This window comes from Tenrec ecaudatus, chromosome 4 (assembly GCF_050624435.1).
Source record: "Tenrec ecaudatus isolate mTenEca1 chromosome 4, mTenEca1.hap1, whole genome shotgun sequence".
Lineage (NCBI taxonomy): Eukaryota > Metazoa > Chordata > Mammalia > Afrosoricida > Tenrecidae > Tenrec > Tenrec ecaudatus.
Genome location: NC_134533.1, coordinates 168,963,827 through 168,989,065, shown reverse-complemented (window position 1 = coordinate 168,989,065; position 25,239 = coordinate 168,963,827). Strand labels below are relative to the sequence as shown.

General features: G+C 43.9%; 1 protein-coding gene across 1 annotated transcript; it reads left to right on the top strand.

Moving 5' to 3' along the window:
• Window positions 1–2,085: 2,085 nt before the first annotated feature.
• On the top strand, window positions 2,086–25,092 carry LRRC34 (leucine rich repeat containing 34). Its single transcript, XM_075547878.1, has 12 exons — window positions 2,086–2,297; window positions 4,948–4,973; window positions 5,436–5,556; window positions 7,173–7,294; window positions 7,394–7,458; window positions 9,314–9,397; window positions 13,278–13,406; window positions 17,862–17,957; window positions 22,296–22,450; window positions 22,852–23,007; window positions 23,465–23,591; window positions 24,889–25,092. The coding sequence occupies exons 1-12, from the start codon at window positions 2,086–2,088 to the stop codon at window positions 25,090–25,092; spliced, it is 1,497 nt and encodes a 498-aa protein (XP_075403993.1).
• The last annotated feature ends 147 nt before the right edge of the window (window positions 25,093–25,239 follow it).

The following is a 25,239-nucleotide window of genomic DNA, read 5'->3' as shown; positions in this document are numbered from 1 at the left end:
TATTACTATCTCAGTTTGTGCTGATATTGTAGGGCATGGAGAACAGTGTTATTGGGTGCTGGCTGTCTGGTGAAAGCAGCTTTTTTTCTGTTGATGTTGTTCTTACCTTGGTTATTAGTCACTCTCTAAAACAAAAATTCTGTTTCTGCACTTACCATACTGTTTCCTTGAAAGAATATTCCCCTCTTCTTTGGGGCAGCAACTTGTTAATCTTAATAACTGACCCACATAATCAGAAGCCTTGGGACCTTGATAACAGAAGCTAAGACCTGAGTCTCTCTCCTAGTTTCTTCTTTTTCCTATCAGGGAGGCTCCGTCCCGGTTGTAGGCTAAATGAGAACTGCTTAAGCTTCCATGTTATTCAGCACTTGGACAAGGTCATTCACTCATATATGCTTGGGGGACAGCAACCCAAGAAGTGTGTACACAGACCACCAATCCCTGAGTTCACTGTGGGGAATAACCCACTGGCCAATCGTGGACTTCTCTCTTCTCAACTCAGTGAAGTGTTGTTCTATCCCATACCTGCCTGTGGTTTGTGATTTTGCTGATGACCCTGAATCCTGACCTGACACTCAACTTCTCTTTCCTTTCCCTCTATCTTCTTAATTAAAAATATTTTAAGGGACAGGGGAAAGGCGGGTGCTGAATTCACACTGTAACACTCCAGGGAGCAGACAGATGAGTGAATGAATATATACATTATGTTTTCTGTCATTATCATGTGTAACCTTAGGAAGTGACATTTCAAGTGATACTTAAAGTCTATAGCTACACACAAGTGTCCAGGGTCCCTGGTCTTGCCCAGCAGACATTTCCATAGCAGTGGAGCACTCGCTTGGAATGGTCTAGTGAGATAAGAAAGACTGGGATGCGCTGTTTTTCGCCTCTTAACTGTGTTCACGAGCAGCCTGGTTTAGCCTGGATGCACTTGGGGGTCTTCCTCTGCCTTCACCAAGACTACTTCCTGGCAGGCTCCGGAGCGGATGCAGCCTCAACCACCCCCAGGAGCCCTGGTAGTGTGGCGTGGTGGGTTATGCCTTTGGTCAGCGTTTCGAAAGCCCCTGTCTCGACAAGACGAGGCTTTCTACTCTGATTCTGTAGAGTTACCCTCTCGGAAACTCACAGGAGCAGTTCTACTCTGCTCTAGAGGGTCACTATAAGTCAAAATCGATCGGATGACACCGAGTTGGGTTTTTTATACAATCCCCAGACAGAAGATGTATTGTTCTCTCCTTCTCCCTCCCCATCCAAATACCAAATCCTGGCTTAGCTACTAGGTACAGTACTCCCTCTATCATCTCCTCCTTGCTCCTTCCCCCGCCCCCTCCATTTCTCTAACCCTGTCTTAGCTGAAGACACCATGTAATGGTTCCGTGTTAGGCTGGGATCAGCATGGCCAGCGGTTCGAAAGCTTGGGTTCTCTACTCCCATCACGAGTTGCAAGCTTCGTAACCCTCAAGGGTCCGGTCAGCACTAACTGATAGCACTGGTTTGGTTGGTTGGGCTCCCTGCCAGATCTGGCACCTTCCACCCTCCATCCGGCCCTCTAGATCTGAGGCTCTCAGCGGCCTGCCCAAAAGCAGCCTTGATCCAAAAAGGATGCATCCAGACATGCAGCCTCCCTGCTTTCTGCACTGCCCTGCGCACCGAGTACCTGCAGGTCTCCAGCACGCGCCTCCGGGCAGGCTCACTCAGACCAGCCTGGGGGTCATCCTCTCCGGGAGGCACTCCCGGGGGTCCTGCCCCTCCCCCACCAGACTGGTCTACGCCTCCCATTATGCCCCGACAGGTTCACGTTCTCCACACCTGGTGGCGCGACGATCCCTGCGCGTGGGACTCGCAGGCCCGTGCGCCCTTGAGAGGGGGCCCTGTGTCACAGTCGGCGTTGCAGCCCCGCCCCTTAGCGCACACAGCGTCCCAAACCTCAGGGAGACCTCCCTTTGAAACGAGCGCCCGGGACGCGGGCGGAGGGACCCGGCCCCGCGGGCTCGCGCGCCGCAGGTGCGCAGAGCTCAGTGCGCGGCGCTCGGGGCTCGCGGTCGCCATGACGACGGCAACGCTGCCGCCGCCCGGTGGAGCGCCATGAGGAGCAGCAGCGGAGCCGGGCGGGGAAAGACCCGCGACTCGGCGGCCGGCCGCTTCTCCGGCGGGACCTCGGGCCGCAAGGGTAGGGAGCGGGAGCCGGGGGCGCCGGGATCGCGCGGAGGGTTGGCGCCGGCGGCTGGGCGGGCCGGGGACCCGGCCGTGCGCCCCCGAGCTTCGGCTACCCCAGGGGTGATCCCGGGGCGCCCCAGGTGACGAGACTTTTGGGAAAGTCCGACCTGCGCTCGCGTCCGTTTTCCCGGAGTCTCTGAGCGCTTGGGTGCGAATTACACCGGGAGCCTCTAGCCATCCCTGCGCTCCTGCCATGGCCTTGTTTTACTTACGCCCCTTTTAGTAAGCCCCCAGAATAGAAGGAACTTGCTCAAAGTCCGAGAGCAAATGTTAATTAAACACCCAAATCTGACTCCTCTTGACCTTTGAATCGCCAAGTACCTGCTGCACCTCCCCTGGCAGTCCCTTTGTTTTTAACGCGACGAAGGCGGTGGGCAGCAGAAGTAAAGAAGCTTGTTATTGTTCGATGCCATCAGCTCGGTTCTGACTCATATCGACAACAGAAGGGAACACTGCCCAGGCCTCAGCATTGTTCCCATGCTTGTGCCAATCCATCTCCCTGAGGGCCTTCCACTTTTATGCGGCCACCCCTACTTTGCCAACCGTGATGGCCTCTCCAGGAACTAGTCTCTCCTGGTAAGAAGTTCCAAGTATGTCAGGCAAGTCTTGCCATCCTTGCCCTTAGGAAGCACTCTGGCTGACGAGTTGATCCTCTCAGCATTCCGTGCTACTTTCAGTCCTCTTGCCCAGCACCACAATTCACATGCATCCATTCTTCGGGCTTCCTTGGCCCATGTTCAACTTTCACATGCATATGAAGCAACTGAAAATATCATGGCTTGGGTCTGGCACACCTTAGTCCTCAAAGTAACATCCTTGCTCTTTAATAATCGAAAGGGGTCTTGTGCAAAAGATTTACCTAATACAACTTGGCTTTTGATCTCTTGACTACTGCTTCCATGAGCATTATGGATCCAAGTAGGAAAAAAAACCTTGACAACCTCAGTCTTTCTCCATTTATCATGTTACCTATTGGTCCAGTTGTGAGGATTTTGGTCTTCTTTACATTGAGTTGTAATCCATAATGAAGGCTGCAATCCTGTATCTTCCTCAGCAAATGCTTCAATTCCTCCTCACTTGCAGCAAGTAAGTTTGTGCCATCTGCATTTCTTTGCTTAATTTCTTTCCTCTAATCATCTTGCCACATTCTTCTTCATAGAAGCCAGCTTCTCTGTTGATTTTCTCAGCATACAGATTGAATAAGTATTAGAAAATACAGCTGTGGTGCACATCTTTCCTGATTTTAAGCCATGCAGTAATTCCTTGTTCTATTTGCCTCACTGCCTCCTGATCCATGTACAAGTCCCACATGAGCATAATCAAGCGTTTGGAATTCCCGTTCTTCTCAAAGTTATCCACAGTTTTCTGTGGTCCACACAGTCGAATGCCTTGGCATAGTCAATAAAACTCAAGCAAACATCTTTGTGTTACTCTCTGTTTTCAGCCAAGATCCATCTGACATCAGCAATGATATCCCTTGTCTGTATCCCCTTCTGAATCTGGTCTGAACCTCGGGCAGCTCTCTATCAGTGTACGACTGCAATCATTTTTGGATGACCTATAATTTGAGCATTCTATTGGGTCACAGTTCTTTGGAATGGGTCCAAATATGATGTCTTCCAGTCAGTTGGTCAGATTTCCTGGCATAGAGCAGGGAGTGCTCCCAGTGCGTCATCCACTTGTTCAAACATTTCCATGGGTATCCCATCAATTCCTGGAGCCTTGTTTTTGCTTAATGCTTTCAAATCAGTTCTTGAGAGATTTCTGAAATTCAGATGGGATGGACTCAAGGTTGTATGTTGGCTCTTGTAGACGAGTTTCAATTGTCTTCAACCTGAACTAACTTATGAGCAATTGATGGTCTGTTCTACAGTTGGCCCCTGGCCTGGATTTAGCTGCTGACACTGAGCTTCTCCAGTGTCTCTTCCCACAGATGTAGGCAATTTGATTTTTCTGTCTTTCATCTGGAGAAGTCCTCATGTATAGCCTCTTGTGTTGTGTTGAACAAAGGTATTTTCAATGAAATCGTTGGCGCTATGCCATCTCCAGCTTGGTCTATCACCCACACCATATTTTCCTTCCTCTGTTTCCATTGTTTGCATTCCAATCTCCAACAATTATCAATGCATCTTGACTGAATGTTTGATAAATTTCAGTCTGAAAACGTCGATAGTATTCTTCAACTTCTGCATCACTAGCTCTGGTGTTGGTGCTTAATTTTGAATCATAGTTGTATTAATTTGATCTCCATGTGGACAGATCGCTATTATCCTATCACAGACAGTGTCGGACTTCAAGGTCGCTCTTGAAATGTCCTTTTCGAGGCTGACTACGTCATTCCTCTTGGACTGTCATTCCCAGCACAGTAAACCAGACGGCTTTCTGACTCCAAATGGCTGACACTAGTCCATTTCAGCTCACTACTGCCAAGAATACCGATCTCTGTGTTCCATTTCATTTTTGACAACTTCCAATTTTCCTAGATTCATACTTCGTACATTCCAACTTCTGATTATGAAGTGATGTTTCCAGTTCTCGTGTTGTCTCTTGAGCCATGCCTCAACAGCAAATGAAAATCATCAGGCTTTACTCCTACCCCGTCCTCATGGCGGCCTCTGCTTTGAGGCGGCCGCTCTTCCTTGGCCATAGTTTGAGTGCCTTCTGGCTTCAGGGGTTCATCGTCTGGCCCGATTTCTGACAGTATTCTGTTTGTTTTCATGAACTTTTCAGGATCCGACAGCATTTTGATGCTACCTGTAAGGTTTTCAATGGCCAATTGCTCAGAGTGAACAGTCTGGTCCTTCTCTGTAGTCTGTTCTTAGTCTGGAAGCTCTGCCCAAACCTGTCCACTTTGGGTGACTCTGCTGGCATTTGAAATACCGGTGACAGAGCTTCCAGCCACACAGCAACATATAAGCTGCCACAGAATGACAACCCGACAGACAAGCGGTGGGTCATAAAGATTTATTACTCTCTTGGAAACCCACAGGGGCAGTTCTACCCTGCTCTGTAGGATCGCTATGGGTCAGAATCAACTTGATGGCAGTGAGTTTGTTTTGTGTTTGTTTATCCTGATGACCTCTCCTAACTCCACCTGCGCTCTAGATAGCTACCCACAGGCTTCCATATTTGACTGAAAGACTATGACCATGGGGGGAATCAAACTTGTAGAATGACGACTTTGTAATAAAGAGTGTTGTCTTTCTCTTTTTTCAAAGCTTCAACATCTGCTCTCAGCCTCCGGAAACAGTACTATAATCTGTGTAAGGAAAAGACTCAGAAAATTAACCCCTTTGTGTTGCATATACTGAGGGAAGTGGATGGACAAATTAAGAAGGGGTAAGGAAGGCAAACGCTCCATGATGCGGGCAGCTTGGCCTGCACGGGTGTTCTGAAGCCAGAGGGATGACAGAAGCTTTCAAAAATGCTTGGCAAAATGGGCAGATTCTGTGATTCAGAAGAATCTTCTAGCTGCCCCAGACTCTCTTGGGTCTCAGTGGCAGTATACAACAGGGAAGAATTTGACATCAGTAGTCCGTAGGCCTGGACTCCAGATTTGTCTTTCTGCCCCCTCAATGGAGGCAAATAAATCATTGAAGACTTCAGTACATATCTCGAAATCAGGGTAACTTAGTATTTTCTTTGAGAAGAATTCAATGACATAGTATATAATAAAGTACAAAGTCTATAGATTTCTCAGTAATGTTTTAAGTCATCCAATGTAAGTCTACAATGTTGTGATGCATAAAAATTGAGCCCAGTAAATCTGTCCTATACTCAGGCAAATAGCCAAATGTGTTGTCACCATAGGTCCAGGACATACATGCACAGGCTGGTTCCAAACATGTTGAAACATGTCTCTGTGATCAGAAGATGCCCATTTGTCCAGTTCTCTCAGTAATATACTTGTCTTAGTCTGGTGCTTTGAGGGGATCTGCTGGGCCAGTTCAAGGCAGAGAGGTCAGTTGAGAAAATTATGGCGACTGTTTTTTGGAATCCCAAAGAGGTAATCGTGATAGACTGTCTAGAGCAGTGATTGTCAACCTTCCTAATGCCACGACCCTTTCATACAGTTCCCCATGTTGTGGTGACCCCCCAATCATAAAATCATTTTCATTGCTACTTCATAACTGTAATTTTGAATCGGGTGACCCCTGTGAAAGGGTCGTTTGACCCCCAAAAGGGTCACAACCCACAGGTTGAGATCCACTGGTCTAGAAGGGGACAGGACAATCACAAGGGCTTATTCGAAAGAAGTTCAAAGACCTCTGCTACCTGCACAGAGGAGAAAATGTCCAGGAGAGATGTGCCAAAGAAGTTTTTGTTTTGCGCTTCCCCTCTACCCACCCATTACAAAAAAGCACCCACTTATTCTTCGAAGAATTCTGTACAAAAATTTCATAGGGAAACCTTATCCTAGCTTATCCTCGTCTTGCCCCAACAGACTTCTTTTTTGTTCCCCAAATGCAAAGAACATTAAAAGAAACAGGATTTGTGTCCCTTGAGGATGTGGTGTAAGTGGGAGAGAAACAAATGAAATCCCTGGGTCCAGGTGAGAGGGAAATGCCACCTAGAGACGTATTCGGGGGAGGTTGGGGGAAATGGGGAGAAGGAAGAACATGTTTCTAAAATGGACAGTGATGACTGAATAATGCTTCCTCATATGGTTGCACTACTGAATTGTATGATTTATGAATTACATTTGTGAAAAGATGCCAATAAAACTTTTTTTTAAGATTTACTCTCAGAAACCTAAAAAAAAGAAAAGTAGTATATAGATAGGGAGGCTATGTTGAAAAAATAATAGCATCACATTTTGATATATTTACTTAATAAAACCGTCTCTATGATTTTTATAATGAAACTTTTCATCTACCCTAGTATACACATAAAGAGGGAAAAAATTCCTTCCCCTTACTGGGTTCTTTGCACTTCAAAATCTTTTTATTTAACAGGTTGGAAAATGGAATCACATTAAACATTGCTGGTAACAACCGCTTAGTACCTGTAGAAAAAGTAACAGGGGAAGATTTTTGGATACTTTACAGAATTTTAAAGAAGAATTCATATTTTATTGGTCTGTCTCTTGAAGAATCAATACCTCCTGCTTTTCACTGACCTGGTTTGTAAGAGTTCATGGTAAGGTAGACCTGCCTCTCTTCACTTGTGTCTCCAGGTTTGGATCTCAGATACAACACCTTAAAAGATGTTGGTGCATACTACGCTGCAAAGCTGCTTCAGGTACTGTTTTTCTATAAGATGCATAGAGGGAGGCTACTTAGACTAATGTCACACCCATGAAGCACTAATTATGCGAAAGATCAAGGGTCTTGCCTATGTTGTAACACTTGAAATGCCCTGCACATGCACCTGTACTAATTATGTAGAGCCGACTGTCCCCAGAGCTCCTGGGTTATCCTGTGACGCCTGCTGTAGACCAGAAGCATGCAGATTCATGATCATCTCCATGCTTTGAATCATCAGACACATATACCATCTGATCTTTTGTTTCATATAGAATGCGATTATATGGATGTTTAAATGAGAATGGTGAGTCCCCTCACCGCCACCAATGACAATTGCTTATTCAGAAAGTCTTCACTGGCTAATGTTTTTAGAAATTAGAAGTCAATTTCTAGGTCCGTCTTCCTAGTCTGTCGCAGTCTAAATGCTCTCTGAAACCTGCGACTGTGAAATATGAGTGGCGTAGTTTCACACAACTCAGCAGCACGCAAGCCACCAGTCAGATCCACTAACAGATGGAGACAGTGGGTGGTTTAAAATCCGCAATGGTGTGTGTCAGGTGGTCTCCTTTCGCCAGGCTCATTCAGCCTGTACACCCAGCAAATACTCTGAGGTGCTGGACTACATGGAGAGAAACCCAGCAACGGGCTTGAGAAAGGCTTACTAATAACTTCACTATGCAGACGACACAACCCTGCGTGCTGAAAGCCAAGAGAACTCGAAGCACTTGCTGATCGCACCACGAGATGAAGCAAAGGAAGATCCTCCCAGGCGGACCGAGAAGCAATGAGATAGATGCTCAACCCCATTGCCATCGAGTGGGTTCTGACGGTGAGCAGCCGCCTGGACAGACAGAGAACTCCACCACAGGGTTTCACAGCTGCGTCTTTCTGGAACGAGACTGCCACCTTGTGCTTCCATGGTGTGGTTGTGGGTTCAAACTGCCCACCTTTCGGGTAACAGTCAATTGCTTAACCAGGACTCTGTGAGGGATCGTGAGCATGCTGTTGACTGGAGAAAGTACTGAAGTTGTCGAGAATTTTATTTCACTTAGACCCACTGGGAGAAGCAGTGAAGACATCGGAGAACATAGTGCATTGGGCAACATGTCGCAAGAGACCTCTTGAACACTTAAACAAGCAGGGATTACAACCAGTCATATGAAACAAAAGCTGTATGAATAGCTGATGGGAAAACGGATATGCTCTGTAAACCCTCACTCAATTCACAATAGTTAAAAAAAAACCCTTAAAAAGCAAAGATAGTACTTTAATGACTCAAGTACACGCGACCCAAGCCAAGGTATGTATGTTCATTCACTTTATATGCACGTGAAAGCTGGGTATTTCATAGGCCGGGAAAGCTGAAGACGAACTGCTGTGCTAATGAAGAATATTGAGCGTGTCATAGGCTGCCGGGCGATGAACAGATCTCATCTGTTTTAGAAGACACACAGCCAAGAATGATCCCTGGAAACAAGGAGGGCAGCACTTTGTCTCCTGTACTTTGGAAATGCGAGAAGGAGATCCTGGAGCAGGGCATCCGCTTGGTAGAGGATCGGCTGAACACAGGGAAGACGCTCAAGGAAGTGGGTCAACACGGCGACTGCAATAACGATGGGCCCAGATCTAGGGAAGACTGTGAGGACGGCACCCGGCTGCTCGGTGCTTTGTCCTGGTGAGCTTCAGGTCGGAACCCGTTCAATGGCACCCAACAACAATCGTAGTTTTTGTTACACTTTTACGGGTTTTCTGTGTTTTTTGGAAATTTTTCTTCATGTAAAACTTTTACTTAAAGTACTCTGAAATACATATTTTTGATCACTTTCCAATAACTTCTCTTTTTATTCTAGAAACAAGTTAATATCACTTACTTAAACCTCATGTTTAATGATATTGGGCCTGATGGTGGAGAATTGATTGCTAAATCACTACATGTAAGCATTTTAGATACCTCAAACTAATATTTTATTTGGGTATTTTAACTTCTGATAGTGTGGATTCAAAAGAATCAAATGTTAATGTGAACTTCAGTTCACATGATGAACTTATGTTTTAATATTGTGAGGATGTATTATTTTTAAATTGTAGTACCAACAAAATTTTGCCTATTTCAAAACATTTCTGTATACAATTCAGTGACATTAATTGCATTCAGCATGTGATTCCAACCATCAGCACGCTTCATTTAAAATGTTTTCTATCACCTTTGAACAAAAGCTCAGTGCGCTTTTCCCCTCCTCTTGCTCCTGAAACAAAACAAACTCAACTGTCACTGAGTTGATTCCACCTCATGGCGACCCGGTAGGACAGGGTAGAATTGCCCCTCTGGGTTTCCAAGACTGTAACTCCTAACGGAGTAGAAAACCCCATCACCTTTCTCCCTTGGAAAGGAGAGTAGCTGATGGTTTTGAACTGGTGACCTGGTGATTATCAGCCCAATGCATAACTACTACCCCACCAGGGTTCCTCCTCTTGCCCCTGGTAACCATGAGTGTGCACTTTGGTCTCTCTGCATTTGAGTATTCTAGACATTTCATATAAGTGGTATATTACATTGTTTGTCCTTTGCAATGGACTTATTTTATTCAGCATCATGTTTTCAAGACTTATGTTATAGCATAGATCAGAACTTGGCTTCTTTTCATGAGCGACAGTTCATTGTGTGTATGTGGCACACTTTGTTTATCCATTCATCTCTTGATGGACATTTGTGATGTTTCTGCTGTCTGATGATTAGGGGTAGTGCTGGGGGAATGTTGGAACATGATTACCCTATTTGTTTGAGCTCCGTTCAGTTCTTTAGAATATACACTGAGGACTGGCATAGCAGGGTCAAATGCTTATACTGTGTTTATTAGTTCTGATAGTTGTGTTTTGTTTTTATGGCATACTTGGCCTTTCTACATTCAAGATCATATCATATGCAAATAATTGTCTGCTTTTTTGTATGGCCCTAAATTGTCCTTTTCTTGGCTAATTTCTTTTATTAGCACCTGTAGTGCAATGTTGACTAGAAGTGTTGAGTGCAGACTGCTCATCTTGTTCAATTCAAATTAATTTTAAATATATGTACTCCTATATGTTCTAACACTTATCCACCAACGCTATGAACCATATGTATTTTTATGAGCAAGATTCATCCAGAGAATAGAATAAAAGATGAAATTACAGGAACCCAAGTGGAAGGCAAATTTTGAGAATGACGAGGGCAATGAGTGTATAGGGGTGTTTTGCTCAATTGATGTGTGTATGGATTGTGATGAGTTGTATGAGCCCCAATAAAAAGATTTATTAAATTAAAAAAAGATGAAATTAAAATTTGCAAGTGTCTGAGGAAATACACCAGTTTAGAAATGATACACGAAATTAGTCTGCAGAAATCATAGTCTATCAGTGTTTCCCAAACTGGGGGGGGCTTGAATGATTGGGGTGGGTGTGGGGGGGCTAAAAAAGCAGATATCTATACTTTATCCTTTATAAGCTAGTACAGGTTTTCATTGCCAGGGAATTGCTGAGTTGTTGTTTTTTGAAAAAGCGGCGGTAGGCCAAATTTTGAGAACCTATGGTCTACATGCACCCTGCCTCATCTACCTCTCACCACCTGAGACCAGATGGTACCCAGCCATCACTAAAGACAGCAGGTGAATCTCAACAGAAAGGGATAACCTGGAACAGACCTCAAATTTAAGAAAAGGTCAGACAAATTGGACCGGCAGGAACTAAAGGACTCCCCATGACTATCCTCCTGATGTAGTCTGTAAGCTTTGAACTGAAGGTACCCAAGGGTACTTTTAAACCAAAAAACAGATTGGCTCATACAATAAAGCATAGTATCAGTGCGTACTGTGCATCTAGAAGCTCTGGTGTAGGGGGGTTTTCATTGGTCTGTATGATAGGTAGGTTTATTGTGTCAACCTGGCCAATAGGAACATGTGGGGTTAATCAGGTCGCAGTTTGATTGGAGGGCAAAGAGATAAATGAGTCATCAAGACCCGCCCCTCCCTCTTTCATGATCGGACCAGCGTGTGGCTGCTTTAGCTAGTTTGCTGCCTCAACTTGTGAGCTACACTACCTGTGGGACACCCAACTCGTGGAACTAGAGCTTGAGGTTCCTTTGAGACCTGATTCACCATGCTGCTGGTGTGTATATTGCTTGAGCTTGAGGCTAGTGGATCCTGTCACCTTGCATTGCTTGAGTTCAATATACCATCTGGACCTGCTTTGCTAAGCTCCTGAGCTGCTGACTGTTGGTGACCCTCCCTGTTGTCTGCTGCCTGTGAGTGGACTCTGCCTGCATTGCCCAAGGGAAGACTCAGTTATCTGTTTCCTTGACCTGGGACCCAGCAGCCCTCATGATTTGAAGGACTTCCAGTATATTAACTGTTCCATGGAAGTACTGCTGTGTGGACTAATTAGTTGTTATAGTCCTCTTGATATATATATATACACACTCTAGAGAACCCTGCCTAACACAAGCTGCTAACCAAAAGGCTAACAGTTCAAAACCCCCACTCACTCCTCAAGAGAAAAATGAGGCTTTCTACTAAGATTTAGTCTTAGAAACCTACAAGGAGAGTTGTACTCTGCCCTATGGGATTGCTACGAGAATCGACTTGGCGGCAGTGAGAATGCAAACTCTAGTCACAGGCCAAGTTTGTGACTGTTTCACACTGTGTATCTTTTTAAAAAAATCCTCTGTATGAAACCAAGTGGCCAACAATTCCTCCAAAGGAAAGAGAAGAGGGTATGGAGGGGGCAGGGAAATCAGACTACTGGAAACTAAACATCCAGAGGGATGTAACAAGAATACCAGCATGTGAAAAATGTAGCCAATGTCTCTGAACGATTGTGCACCGGTTGTTAAATGTAACCTAATTTGTGGTGTAAACTTGCACCCAAAACACAGTAAAGTATGATTTAAAAGAAAAAAAATGACACCAGACTAGAGAGAGACTGCTGAATGGATACAAGATTTCCTGTGGGGGTGATGACAGTGTTTGGGAACGGACAGAGGTGATGGGCACAATACTGGGACGGTATTAAATGATACTGCCGTGCACACAACAACATGGGTCATTCATGTTATGCCAATATTACTACCATAAGAGAGTTTCTGAAATCCATGTCTTATACTTAGTTTGAGTTTTGAGATTGGCCCTGCTAAATTGTTTAACAACTCAATCTTGCAGTTTAAAGAAATCGAAGACACTCATTTTGAATACATAATAGAAAGATCTACCCCGATGACCTAATCTTAGGTTTCCTTCATAATTTACTTTGGAATTGAACTCATTATCCTAAAAGTATTCTTGGGGGACCTTTTTACCTTTATTTGGGGGAGGCTCAGAGGTCACTGAGAGTCTCTAAAGGACAGTTTCTTGATGAAGAACTCCAGTAGGGCCAAAATCTAGGAGCTGTCGGGAAGAAAGCAAAGGGCTTTTTTTTTTTTTTTTTACCACATTTTCTTTTGGGTTACTTCAAAAACTTTAAAAATATTGTATTTTTCCTGTAGTGTCTTGGTAGAAAGGAAATATCAAAAAATGAAACAAGCATTATTTTTTAAGTTATCATTTTCTTAAAAGATAAATGTTCCCCCCCCCCAGGGGAAAGTTTATTCAAAGTTGTTTTATTTACTGGTCATGGTTTGAATATCAGTTTTCTGAATATTCTTGCTATTAAATGAGATTTTTATCTATTAGGAGAAACTGACCATTACTTTAAAGGAACATAGTAAAACAGTCTAACTCAGATGAATGAAAGAGGATCTTGTGGATTCAAAGCTTCAATATCTGTCTTCATACTTTTCCTTTGCAGAAGAACACAACTCTGAAATACCTAAGGATGACTGGAAACAAGATTGAAAATAAAGGTGGAATGTTTTTTGCTTCAATGCTGCAAATTAATTCAACTTTAGAGAAATTAGACCTGGGAGACTGTGATCTGGTGAGTAAATCAGTTATGAGTAAATCACCCCGATGTGGAAGGCCGTTGTCCCAGTAAACCAGCCATAGAGCAGGATTGTTTAAGAGACCCTCAGCCCACTGAGAGATTTTGTCTTGCCCCTGTCTAACATCAGACATGTATCTTCCTCGACATAACTGTTCATCATCAGATTGTAGTAAATAACATCCTAGGAAAATACCCAGTATAACAAAAAAGATTCCTCACTTTCCATCCAGTCCAACGTAACCCGTATTATAAGAAACCAATCTTGTTCATTTGAACCACACAAGCAAGTTTGCTGTGTAAACTTGCACCTGAAATACAAGTACGATTTTTTAATTGACACCAGATGAGAGAGTCATTAGTTTATATTTTCCACCTTTGAAGAAATGTGTAGGGAGTAGCTATTATGCTGTCCTGAAACGGTGTAGTTTTCAGGAAACGGCTGTGAGCCTTCGCGTGGCCCGATGCTGAGAAATGTGTGCTCCCTGCGCGTCTTCGGACTGCAGGCTTTGCTCTTTCCACACGCTTCCAGACCTTGCACCCATTCGACAGACGGAGGCTCAGTGCAGCCACTGGGCACACAGCACGGCGAGATGGGCCAGGGGGCTATTTGGAGGGACAGGTTCTGGAAGACTACCTTTAAGAAGAGGTAGGGACAGAACGAGTATGGGACAGCACTGGGTCTTCAGCCTTTAAGATCTGCACATGCCAGGCACTGTGCTAGTGACAACAGGACCCAATGGGGTCTCTACCCTGAAGAAGCAAACCAAACTCACTGCTGAGTCTGTTTAGACTCAGAGCGACCCTACAGGATGGGGCCGAGTTTCTGAGACTAACGCTGTGGGAGTGGAAGGCCTCATCCTGCCCCCGAGGAGCAGCTGGTGGCTTCAGTAGCAGCCCGACCCTTAACCCACTCTTGCCACCAGGGCTCCCCTTCTGCCGTCATGGAGCTTACTATTTTAGTTGGGAGAATAGCAGTAAACAAACAGAGGAACGTGCTATGGAGAGAACAAACAGGCTGCTTCGATAACAGAGTGCTCCCAAGATAGGATGGTGGAATACCTCTCTCCAAACCAACCGGACCCGCTGCCTCCATGTCACGACAGAGGGCAAGTGCTCATAAGCTCACGTCCGTCATGGCAGTCCTGACTCCAAGCGACCCTAGAGGACAGAGAACTCCCGTGTGGATTTCTGAGACTAAACTCTTTACAGGAGCAGAAAGCCGACTCTTTCTCCTCAGGAGCAGCTCACGATTTCAAACTGCTGACCTTGTGGTTAGCGGCCCAACTGGTAAAGCCCCTCCTGTACCACCAAGGCTCCTTGGCACTATAATCCCCCCAATGTATTTTTTGCCTAATCAGTTTTTGGGAGCCCTTAAAGCTATTAGAACAGCCCTTAGATCAAGCCTAATTGTAGGCTTGCACATCTTTCTCCCTCAAAGCAGCTGGTGGGTTTGAACCATCAAACGTTAGGTTAGCAGCTGAATGCCTTAGCCACTGTGCAACCGGAGCTCAATGAAGAGTTCTGTAAGAGATTCATAGTTAGGAGCCATGATGAAAAGAAACTGCTGTGGCAAATGGTCCATGGCAACGCTCCAGGCAAGGAGTGTAGCAACCCTCAGCTAGTGCTTCTAAGTACGTTAGGAGACGTCTTCTTGGTCGAGAGGGAGGTAATTTTAATACTGGGATTTTTATAAGTGAACTGATTTGGATGGTTTCTAGTTTTCCATTTATAGTAATGATGTAAGCTTTTATTTTCCAATAAATAATAGTAATACTGTGAGCTGATGTAACATAAAGGTGTTCATAGTGGAAGGGATATTCTGATGTGACAGAAACCACGAAGGAGTACATGAGTAATGAAGCTGTTTCGAAGCCAGGCAGAGCCCGGGGGCTGGCGAGAAGGCACTGAAGGGCCCGTGGCTGGGCATCAGGGAGTAAGAGCGCTAGAAGAACCCAGAGTAGCAAAGTCAGGTGGGTTGGAGGATAGGACAGAGGACTGTGTTGTAAACAGGATTTTGAGTCTGTTTGAACCAGTTTGGTGATGCCCAATGAAGCGGTTATCAGAAGATAATCTAATTTCTAAAATTTGGGTGAGGCCCCACATGGAGGAAGCACGCCAGCTGTGTGATCACGAAGTGTCAAAGGGATCAGTATCAGGCATCATCAAAACAAAAAGTCTTACCATAGTGAATGAGGGGGGCATTGTGGAGTGGAGACCCAGAGCCCATTTGTAGGCCACTGGAGATCCCCTTGCAGAGAGGTCTCTGGAAGGAGACGAGCCAGTCAGGGTGCAACATAGCAACGATAAAAATACAACTTTCCTCTAGTTCCTAAATGCTTCCTCCCCCCCCCCCACCCACCCTACCCCCCACTGTCATGATCCCAATTCAACCTTGCAAGTCTGGCTAGACCAGAGGATGTACACTGGTACAGATAGGAACTGGAAACACAGGGAGTCCAGGGCAGATGATCCCTTCAGGACCAGTGGTGCGAGTGGTGATACTGGAAATGTAGAGGGAGGGTGGGTTGGAAAGGGGGAACCAATTACAAGGATCTGCATGGGACCTCCTCCCTGGGGGACGGACAACAGAAAAGTGGGTGAAGGGAGACGTCAGACAGGGAAAAATATGACAAAATAATAATTTATAAATTATCAAGGGCTCATGGGGGGGGGAAAGGAGCGGGGAGGGAGGAGGAAAAATGAGGACCTGGTGCCAGGGGCTTAAGTGGAGAGCAAATGCTTTGAAAATGATGAGGCCAATGAATGTCCAGATGTGCTTTACACAATTGATGTATGTATGGATTGTGATAAGAGTTGTATGAGCCCCTAATTACATGGTTAATAAATATATTAGATAGATAGATAGATAGATAGATAGATAGATAGATAGATAGATAGATAGAGCCTCTAGATGCACTGAGGGGGCAAAAAAATTGGGGTGAGGCAGGCAGAAACTGGAGTAGGGAAAATCCTGGGTCAAAGCCCTGGAATGAGAGACCTGAACAGGTATAGTGAACTCTTTCAGGAACATGGTGTCGGACAGCGCTTCTCAACCTGTGGGTCACGACCCCTTTGGAGGTCGCCCGATTCATCACCGTAGCAAAATTACAGTGATGAAGTATCAACGAAAATAATGTTACGATTGGGGTCACGCCATGAGGAACTGCATGAAAGGGCCGTGGAAGGTGGCGCACCGCTGGGGTCGGAGCTAGGATTATTGCCGTGACCGTGGCGAATGATACACATTTAAAACAATGCGGTTGGCGACCATCTTGGAGCAGGAGGCCCTTGTTCCCTGCTCTGCTGATGAAGCGATTGGGTTGCTAGGCAATGCAATGGCACCCTGATTTTCTAAGAGAGCGATGAAGTTTCTAGCAGGGCATCAACCTGTAATTTTCTCCGTTCCAGTTATTGGAACTGGTTCACCCACATTTCACATATTTGAGTCCATTTCAGGTTCACTCCCTCGGCCATGACTCAAGCCTGAACAAGGAAGAATGTGTTCCAAGTTCTGGTTGTAAATACCATGGGAAACCTTGGGAGAAAGGCTTTATTTAATTAGCTGGGGGTATGATCCGATGATCTGATTGATGTTTTCAAAAGATCACTCTGATTTTTCAAAGAGGAAGTAGGTGAGGACGTGGAGCACTTAGGGAGTTACGACCGCATTCTAGGTGAGAGGGGATGAGGACTGGGGTTCAGGTCTTGGCCAGAGAAAGGAGACGAGGTGACTAATTTGAGACATCTTTTGGAGGTGGTGTCAAGAGGTGCTGAGGTCACAGTTGACGCATTAGGCACTCGATAGAGCAGTCTTTACTTCCATGAAACAGAAGCAGAGCAAGTTCCGTTTCAATAGTAGGCACCAATCTCCCATGGCCAAAGATGGTTATGCATGCAACTTTTCTGGCTTAGCGGTAGGGGTGTATGGTGGTGTTCACCACAGAGATAAGGGGGATTGGGGCTTTCCAGTAAGGGGGAGGGGGGAGACTGGTAGGGCTTGTGAAATATGACCAGTAACTCTTCCCCCCTCACCACCACGTACACACTTGAGTGCCACTCTGACATAATCCTTGTACAAAGGGATGTGATATACAAGCCATTTTAACCCATGCTGAGATCCACGTGTACATCTGCTTATCTGAGGTTTGCAAATCCCACGTAGAACTTTGGGGATTTGGGAGCAAACCCAGAAGTAAACACCCTAGGAATAAGGAGTATTGAAGCTTTAAGAGCACCCCCCTCCGCCCCACACTCCTCGACGTCAGGGCAGGGAGAAAAGAACATGGTGATGACTCCTTTCTGAATCTGATCACCCTTCAATTCAAAAAATGTAACAAACTGTCATTTTTATTTATCAAAGGTGACAAACAAAAATGTTTGGTTAGGGAAATTAATGTGTGTGCTCTGTTGGGCTTTGTACAGCTCCTTAACGAATCTGTCTGTTTTTAGGGCATGCAATGTGTGATAGCATTTGCGACAGTGTTAACTGAAAACCAAGCAATTAAGGGAATTAACTTAAACCGCCCCATCCTCTATGGCGAACAGGTATGCTTTCAAAGTGGTTACAACAACATATGAGTGAATACCTTAAAGGTACTGCTGGTTCAAGGTTCGAGAATGTACTTGGTTTTTGTAACTGTACTTCATTGTATCTTATGAATGACAATATTTACTAAGAAAGTTTTATTTATAGGAAATGATTGCATTATATCTTAATAATACTCATAACTATAACGTTAGGTATTGCTCATTTACTTAGCAACCATTCCACCTCTTTTCTTGTGAACAAGTACTGTGAGTAAACTTGTGAGGGCCAAGTCTATGGCTAAGGTTACAATGGCTAGGCTCTAAGAGCCCAGTGTGAGCTGTTTTGTTACATTAACTGTTGTGACTGAACTACTACGTCTTTGAATTGTCTTTGAAATGTGCATGAATAGCAGGTTGGCAAGTCTGGACTTGATCCTATGGTCACTGTTTCCCAAAGTGGACAATAATGCCCGCAGGGGGTGCTGGACTGATCCCAGAGGAGCTGGAAAAGCAGACACCTACACTTTATCCTGGATCGTGGGCTATAGTACAAAACTTTCCCATTGCCCAGTTAGTTGTGGGGAGAACGGTGTGTGCTGTATATATGTATGTATGTATACATATATATATATACACATATATATACATATTTCCCCCTGAAAAGGGGACGGTGGACCAAGTACGCTTGGGAACCGATGCTGTAGGATAAGCTACATGATGCAGATGAAGAAACAGACAGTTTAGACTGAAGGCTTCTTCCTGACAACTTGACATTCCTCTTGGGTGTATTTCTTTTCCCATTAGTTATAGAAAGTCCTGGGCTAAGAATTCACTTTCTGACAAAAGCATAGCACCGCATCTATGTCATTGTTGACTGTAAGTATAATTCAGAATGAACCGTATTTTTAAAGTGATTATTTTTACTTTTCAAAAGTGTTTTTCTTTTCTCCACTTCTTCCTTTGATTTTTCCCTGCACTTTTCTGGATCAAAATGTTTGTATTCTTATGCTAATTACATCAAGACTCTAATCTGTTAAAAAGCACACCCAAAATCCCCAAATACAAGAACCCAAAACATGGAAGCCCTGATGGCACAATGGTTAAGCACTCAGCTCCTCATAGTCAGGGGTTCAAAGCCACCAGCTAGCTGCTCCTCAAGACAAAGATGTGGTCATCTGATCCAGGTTCACCTAGACTCAACAGCACACCAAAGTACTCACGGGATCAGCAAAATGCCTGGCTTACAGTAGCTTGCCAGGGTATTGTCTTGTCATGACTCATTTACTCAGTATTTGAGTGTAACTACACACCAGTGTTCGGGGCTGTAAAGTCAAATGAAGCACAGGGCCCTGGTCCTCATGGACTCCCCAGTGTACATGGAGAGGTGCCAATGTGTGAATTAAGTCTTAAGAGTGATCAGCTTCCAGTGCCATGGGACCATGCAGGGCATCAGATGGAAGCAGCAGGAAGTGGGTGGTGGGGAAATTTGTCAGCTTGAGGACATGACTGAAGATTTGAAGGTCAAAGTACACCCACCCAAGTCTTTATCAATGTATCCTTGGTGCTGGTCACCAGGTAGAGCAATATTGGGACCTCCAAAATGATCCGTTTTGTGTGTGTGTGTGTGTGTGTGTGTGTGTGTGTGTGTGCAAACGCAGGCTAAACAACATCCCTGGGGATGTATCTTTCCAATATCAAAGCAATAATTTCAACAAATCAGATGCACAAGTATAGAATACTGAACAGTAATGAAATTCTTTGCATTTTCTTAAAAGAACAGACTTACTTTGCCCCAAACCCACTGCCACTGAGTCGATCCCCATTTATGGGGACTCTCTACGGGGTTTTGGGACTGTACATCGTTACGGGAACTGCCAGCCTCCTTGCTCTCTAGCTTCTGGCTTTTCATTTCCGACCTTGCAGTCAGCAGCCCGACACTCAACCCACAAGGCCAGCAGCATTTTTTGTTTAATTCTCTGAGGGAAGTATAATTTCACTTGTGTTACAGAACAGGAAAAGGAGAAGGCTTGATTACATAATTGCCATAACTTACCCTAAATTACAAAGCTAGTAAAAGGTCGTGCTGGCGTCTGGATCCTTCCTGTTAGAGCCCCCCTGGTTTCACACGGCCATCTGCTCTTTAAACGTATTTGCACATCAGGCAGGCTGTGACTTTGCCATACACTGAAATCCTTGGTATCCAAATCCTCGCGAAGGTCTGTCGTTGTTGCCTAGTATTGCTGTACTAGGAATGCCACCGTGTGGGTCTTTAAAGATGAGAAAATGATGCTCTCAGTTCTAAAGGCTAAAAGCTTACGTCAGGCACTCGACTGGACTCCCTCAGTGGTTCGCTCTCCTACTTTGGAACTGCCATTAATATATCCATGGCATTCCTCACTTTTTCATAACTCCAAAGGGAGCTAGGTACCATCTCACTGTGGTGTACCTCATTAATGTAGCCGAAGAAAACCTCTGCAGGCTTCTCAACCATTTTATAGAGTTCCTCATGTGGTGACCACCCTACTATAAAATTATTTTTGTTGCTACTTCATAATTGTAATTTTGCTACTGTTATGAATCGGGCGACCCCTGTGAAAGGGTCCTTTGACCACCCCCAAAGGGGGTCGCGACTCACAGGTTGAGAATCATAGGGTCACGTTTACAGGTAGCAACCCCAAACGAGCAGACTTCAGTCCTGGAAATCCTATGGGGGGCTACTCTGCCCTATCAGGTTGCTCAGAGTCAGATGCTAATCATATGTCAGGTCCTTTTTTGAACCCCCTGAAATGAGTGCTGTTTTAAATCAAATAATCTATTTTATATTAATCATTGTCTATTGTTCCCATTCATTGCCTTAAGCATGCCCTTAAGGCACCTTAAGTCTTAAGCCGTCCTCACAATTGTTACATTAGAGCGCATCGTGGCAGCCACTGTGTCCATCCGTTCAGTCATTGTATTGAGAGGCTTCCAAAGGGTCTGGGAAAATTTTGTTACCTTTAATTCCATTTTTCCACAAACTTTTTGAAATCCCCTTATTTTTATAAGTGCCTGCTGCATACAAGTGTGTAAAAGCTATCATTTGCAACAGATTTAAAAAACAAAACACCAGGCTAGACAAATGTAAATTATAATCAAATTGTTGCTGTCTTTGTCCGCTCCCCAGGAAAATAAATCTATGTGCCATAGAACAGAACACTGCCCAGGCCCGTGCCTCCCACACACCCATATTTGATCCCCTTGTTCCAGCTACTCTATCAGCCCATCTCATTGATTCTCTTCCTCTTTTCAATGACCTTCCCACTTCACCAACCATGAGGGACCGGGCTCTCCTGATAACATGGACCAAGCACAGGAGATGAGGTCTTACCATCCTTGCTTCCAAAGACCATTCTGGCTGAACTTCCTCCAACACCGATGAGCTCATGTTTTGACTGTCGATGGCACATTTCAATATCCTTTGCCTACCCATAATTCAAAGATATTAATTTCTTATTTTGAATATTCAATGAATAGCCTTCATGTAAGGCAATTAGAAATCCCATGGCTTGGGCCAAGCACACCTTCATCTTTAGTTCACTTCAGCCTACTGAAAACGACAGCATTCAGAAAATGCTATCATTTCTCAACATCATAGATAGGTCTTGAGCAGATTTGCCCCATGCGACAAGACCATTTGAGTTTTTCATCTGATTTCTTGACTGCTGCTTCTATAGCATTGTGCTTCCAACTCCTGCCTTTCTTCACTTCTCATCTGTCAGTATCTTGTACTGCTGTGACTGGTGCGTTGCTGGCCGTGGTTGTGTTGGACTGCGTCGCACAGGTCGGCAGCAGCCCTGAACCCACCAGCTCCTTGGGAGAAAGGCAGAACTTTCTATTACCGCCAAGAGTGAAGTTTCGGAAACAAACACAGTTTGATCTTGTCCTGTGGGATCACTATGAGCCGGCATAGACTCAATGGCAGTGACTTTGGTGGGTTTTGGTTTTGGTGATGCTGTAAGTTAAGCCAGCAGAAGTCATCCATGGCCAACAGGTTTGAACAGCTTCCTGACTAAGCACAGACTCCGCAAGAAGAAGTGCTGTCCATTTCCGATGGACATTCATTTTCGTGTCTACCACCCTGTGGCTGACTGGCTTATTGCAAGGATGTTTGTGTCTTTTACGGTGAGTCTGAGCCATTTGAAGACAAGGAGTCTTTGAATCCACCAGGAAAACATTTTAACTAGTCTTTTAACATTTGTACTAGTCTTAACCATTAAAACATTTTGTTTTACGCTTTTAGGTAAGGATATTCTATTTGGAATAAATATGTACTGCTTGAACATTATACATTAGAAACAAGATTTTATTGAATTTTAGGAAGAGTCCACAGTCCATATGGGCCACACATTGAAAGAAAATCACTGCCTTCTTGAACTACACATGTGTAAGCATGATATGACGAACAGCGGCTTTAAACAATTGTGCGATGCGTTGTATCTGAACAGTACCCTGCGCTACCTTGATGTCAGCTGGTAAGCGCTAGTTTTCATATTAAGTAATGTGAAAATTAAGTTATACAGTCTTTGTAAATGTTCATATTGAAGGATAGCTTGTAATTCCAATGATCAGGAAATCAGGACATTGTGGTGAACCTTTTTTGGTGGTCAACCTTTTATCTTAATCCTTTTTACTTATTTCATCTATACTGCTATAGCTTCAATGATTTAATAGTTTAAATGAGTAATTTACTTACGTAAACCAGCAGTATTTTATGTTAAAATTTCATTAACTTGTCCTGCCAACTGGGTGATATCTTTACTAAAATAGAGGACTTTCTATTATTACCTAACGGCCTTAAAACATTTTTCATCCCTATGGGTAAAATCCATGCTTCATGTCCACATACATAAATGAAATATTTTTCTTTTCCCAGCAATAGAATAACTCGAGATGGAATGGAGTTTTTGGCCAATGTACTGAAAAGCAACACTACCCTGGAAGTCATAGATCTTTCTTTTAATAGAATAGAAAACCAAGGAGCGGACTACCTCAGTGAAACTCTCGCCTCACACAACAGGACTCTCAGAGCGTGAGTATGGGCCTTATCTTTAAGGCAAATTACAGAAGAGTTTAAGTGTTTAAACACTCAAATGAGAACTCAGTTTCTAAACTGATATATTATTAAGTTATGGTAACAGTCTAGCTTGGTTTTGTTTCTCTCCAAAAACGATCTTTAAAAAACTCATTCAATTCTGTGGCTTTCTAAAAAGTAGTAAGCTTCTCAATGTTTACATCATTTACCCTGGGTTTCAGCAGAAACACTGTAAGTGTTCTTAAATGGTCAAGACTTAGAACTAAGACGAAAAAAAAAATCCTACTTGGAAGACTTTATCCTGAGAGGTATCTGTAATCCACGCACGCATTTACTACATAATGAAACCAGACCACTAGACTATGCCGACCACTCCTAAACAATGTGTGCACCGCGTGTGGCTGCCAGCTCCTTGGTGGCCTGCTGCTGCAATGTGACTGCGCTGTTTCCGCAGGTTGTCAGTAGTCAGCAACAACATAGAGGGAGAAGGACTTGTGGCACTTTCACAGGCAATGAGAACAAATACCTCTCTCGAGAATATCTACATCTGGGGAAACAAATTTGATAAGGCTACGTGTGTGGTAAGTGTGTGTGCGTGCGCGTGTGCTGTTTTTCTGGGATCCCCCGTGTGGCATCAGCTATTATTCCCAGCTCAGAAAGGTGTCTGCCCGCAGTTACAAAGCCAAGAATGAGACACTGTAGTTTTGATTATTTTTAACGCTAAGGCCTAAAAATTAGCTAATGGGAAGTTTTGAATGAAATAGCAAAGCATATCAAGTACCAGATAGAAGGGTAAAGATCATTTAGTCAGTTTTATTTCTTCTGAAGTCAGAAAGGGTAATTGAAATTATTTATTTATTCTAAATTTGATGTGGCAGGTTTTGTTGTTTCTCCCATAGACAATTTGTAGCGATTCATCCAAGTATTTGGTTTCTCTCCTATCTAAATCGAGTGCCCTTGACACTACACTTTTAAAACACAAACTAGAACTCTTCATCTGGAAAGAATGAAGGAAAAGGTGTTCAAATTCTCAATTTCTGCTTAATGACTAACCAAAACTCCACCACGAAAGATGGAAAGGTGCACTACTACCTTAGAAAGGTGTAGTGGTTTATATGTTGGCTGCTAGCCACAGGTCAGCAGCTGGAGTCCACTCCATGGGAGAGAGGAGGCTTTCTGCTCCAAGGAGGCGGTTCTGTGCTACCTTACAGGCTCACTCTGAGCCACATCAACTGGATGGCAAAGGGTTTTGTTGAGAGTATGATCTTTAAAAAAAAACCTTAATTTCTGAAAAACATCTATGCCCTTGAGTTTAGATCTCATGACAAATAAATGACAGGCTGAAGCTAACGCAACTAGATTTTAAGGTCTTTGTCCAGATTACTGCCTCTTTTTCTATAACAAAGTAGTTTAGCCTATTTATGACATCCTTACACAAAGAAAATTCTACATCGAAGAAATAATGGGCTATTTGTGAGTGTTACATACAGTTGTATGCCATAATCTGATTCTGATTACTTCTCAGAGAAATGGGTCCTATTTATCAAATTTTCAAGGGCATATAAAATAGTCCCCGTTTAAGAAACAATGTGGGACTTGAAATTTTTGATTATGCAATGAAATATCCACAAAACTGGCAACAGAAAATAGTTACAAGTTGGGAATCACAAAGGAAACATGGCTAATACACTACTGAGAAGGAAGTTTGGAAATTAAATAAGCAAGCTTACAGTGCCTGGAACATATTAAAATTTGGTTGTGCTACGCATAGTATTTATTGAAACTGTACTTCAACATAGCTATTTTTAGTTTTTAAATGGATTTAAACATCATAAAACAGTTTTCTTAACCGTCTATTTGTGCTTTCTTTCGTCTCAGGCATATGCAGACTTAATTCAAACAGGCCGGTTGAAGCCAGACAACACAGATGTGGAACCCTTCGTGGTGGATGGGTGTGTTGAGCTGGCAGAAGTCTCCAATGGCCTTAAAAAGCATTATTATTGGACACCCAGTTACGGACAAGTTAACGACCACATATCGAATGCAGGTTTTGCACTTGTACCAGTAGGTCAACATCTCTGAAAAACCAGTATTGATGATTTCCACAAAGCTTAATTCTTTATTGCCTAAATGTATTTTCTTTCAGATAGTAGAGCGTGTTACTTTTGTCCAATGCGTAAGAGATTGTAAGGGCACACTAAAAAAAACAAAAAACCCGAGTCTAAGAAA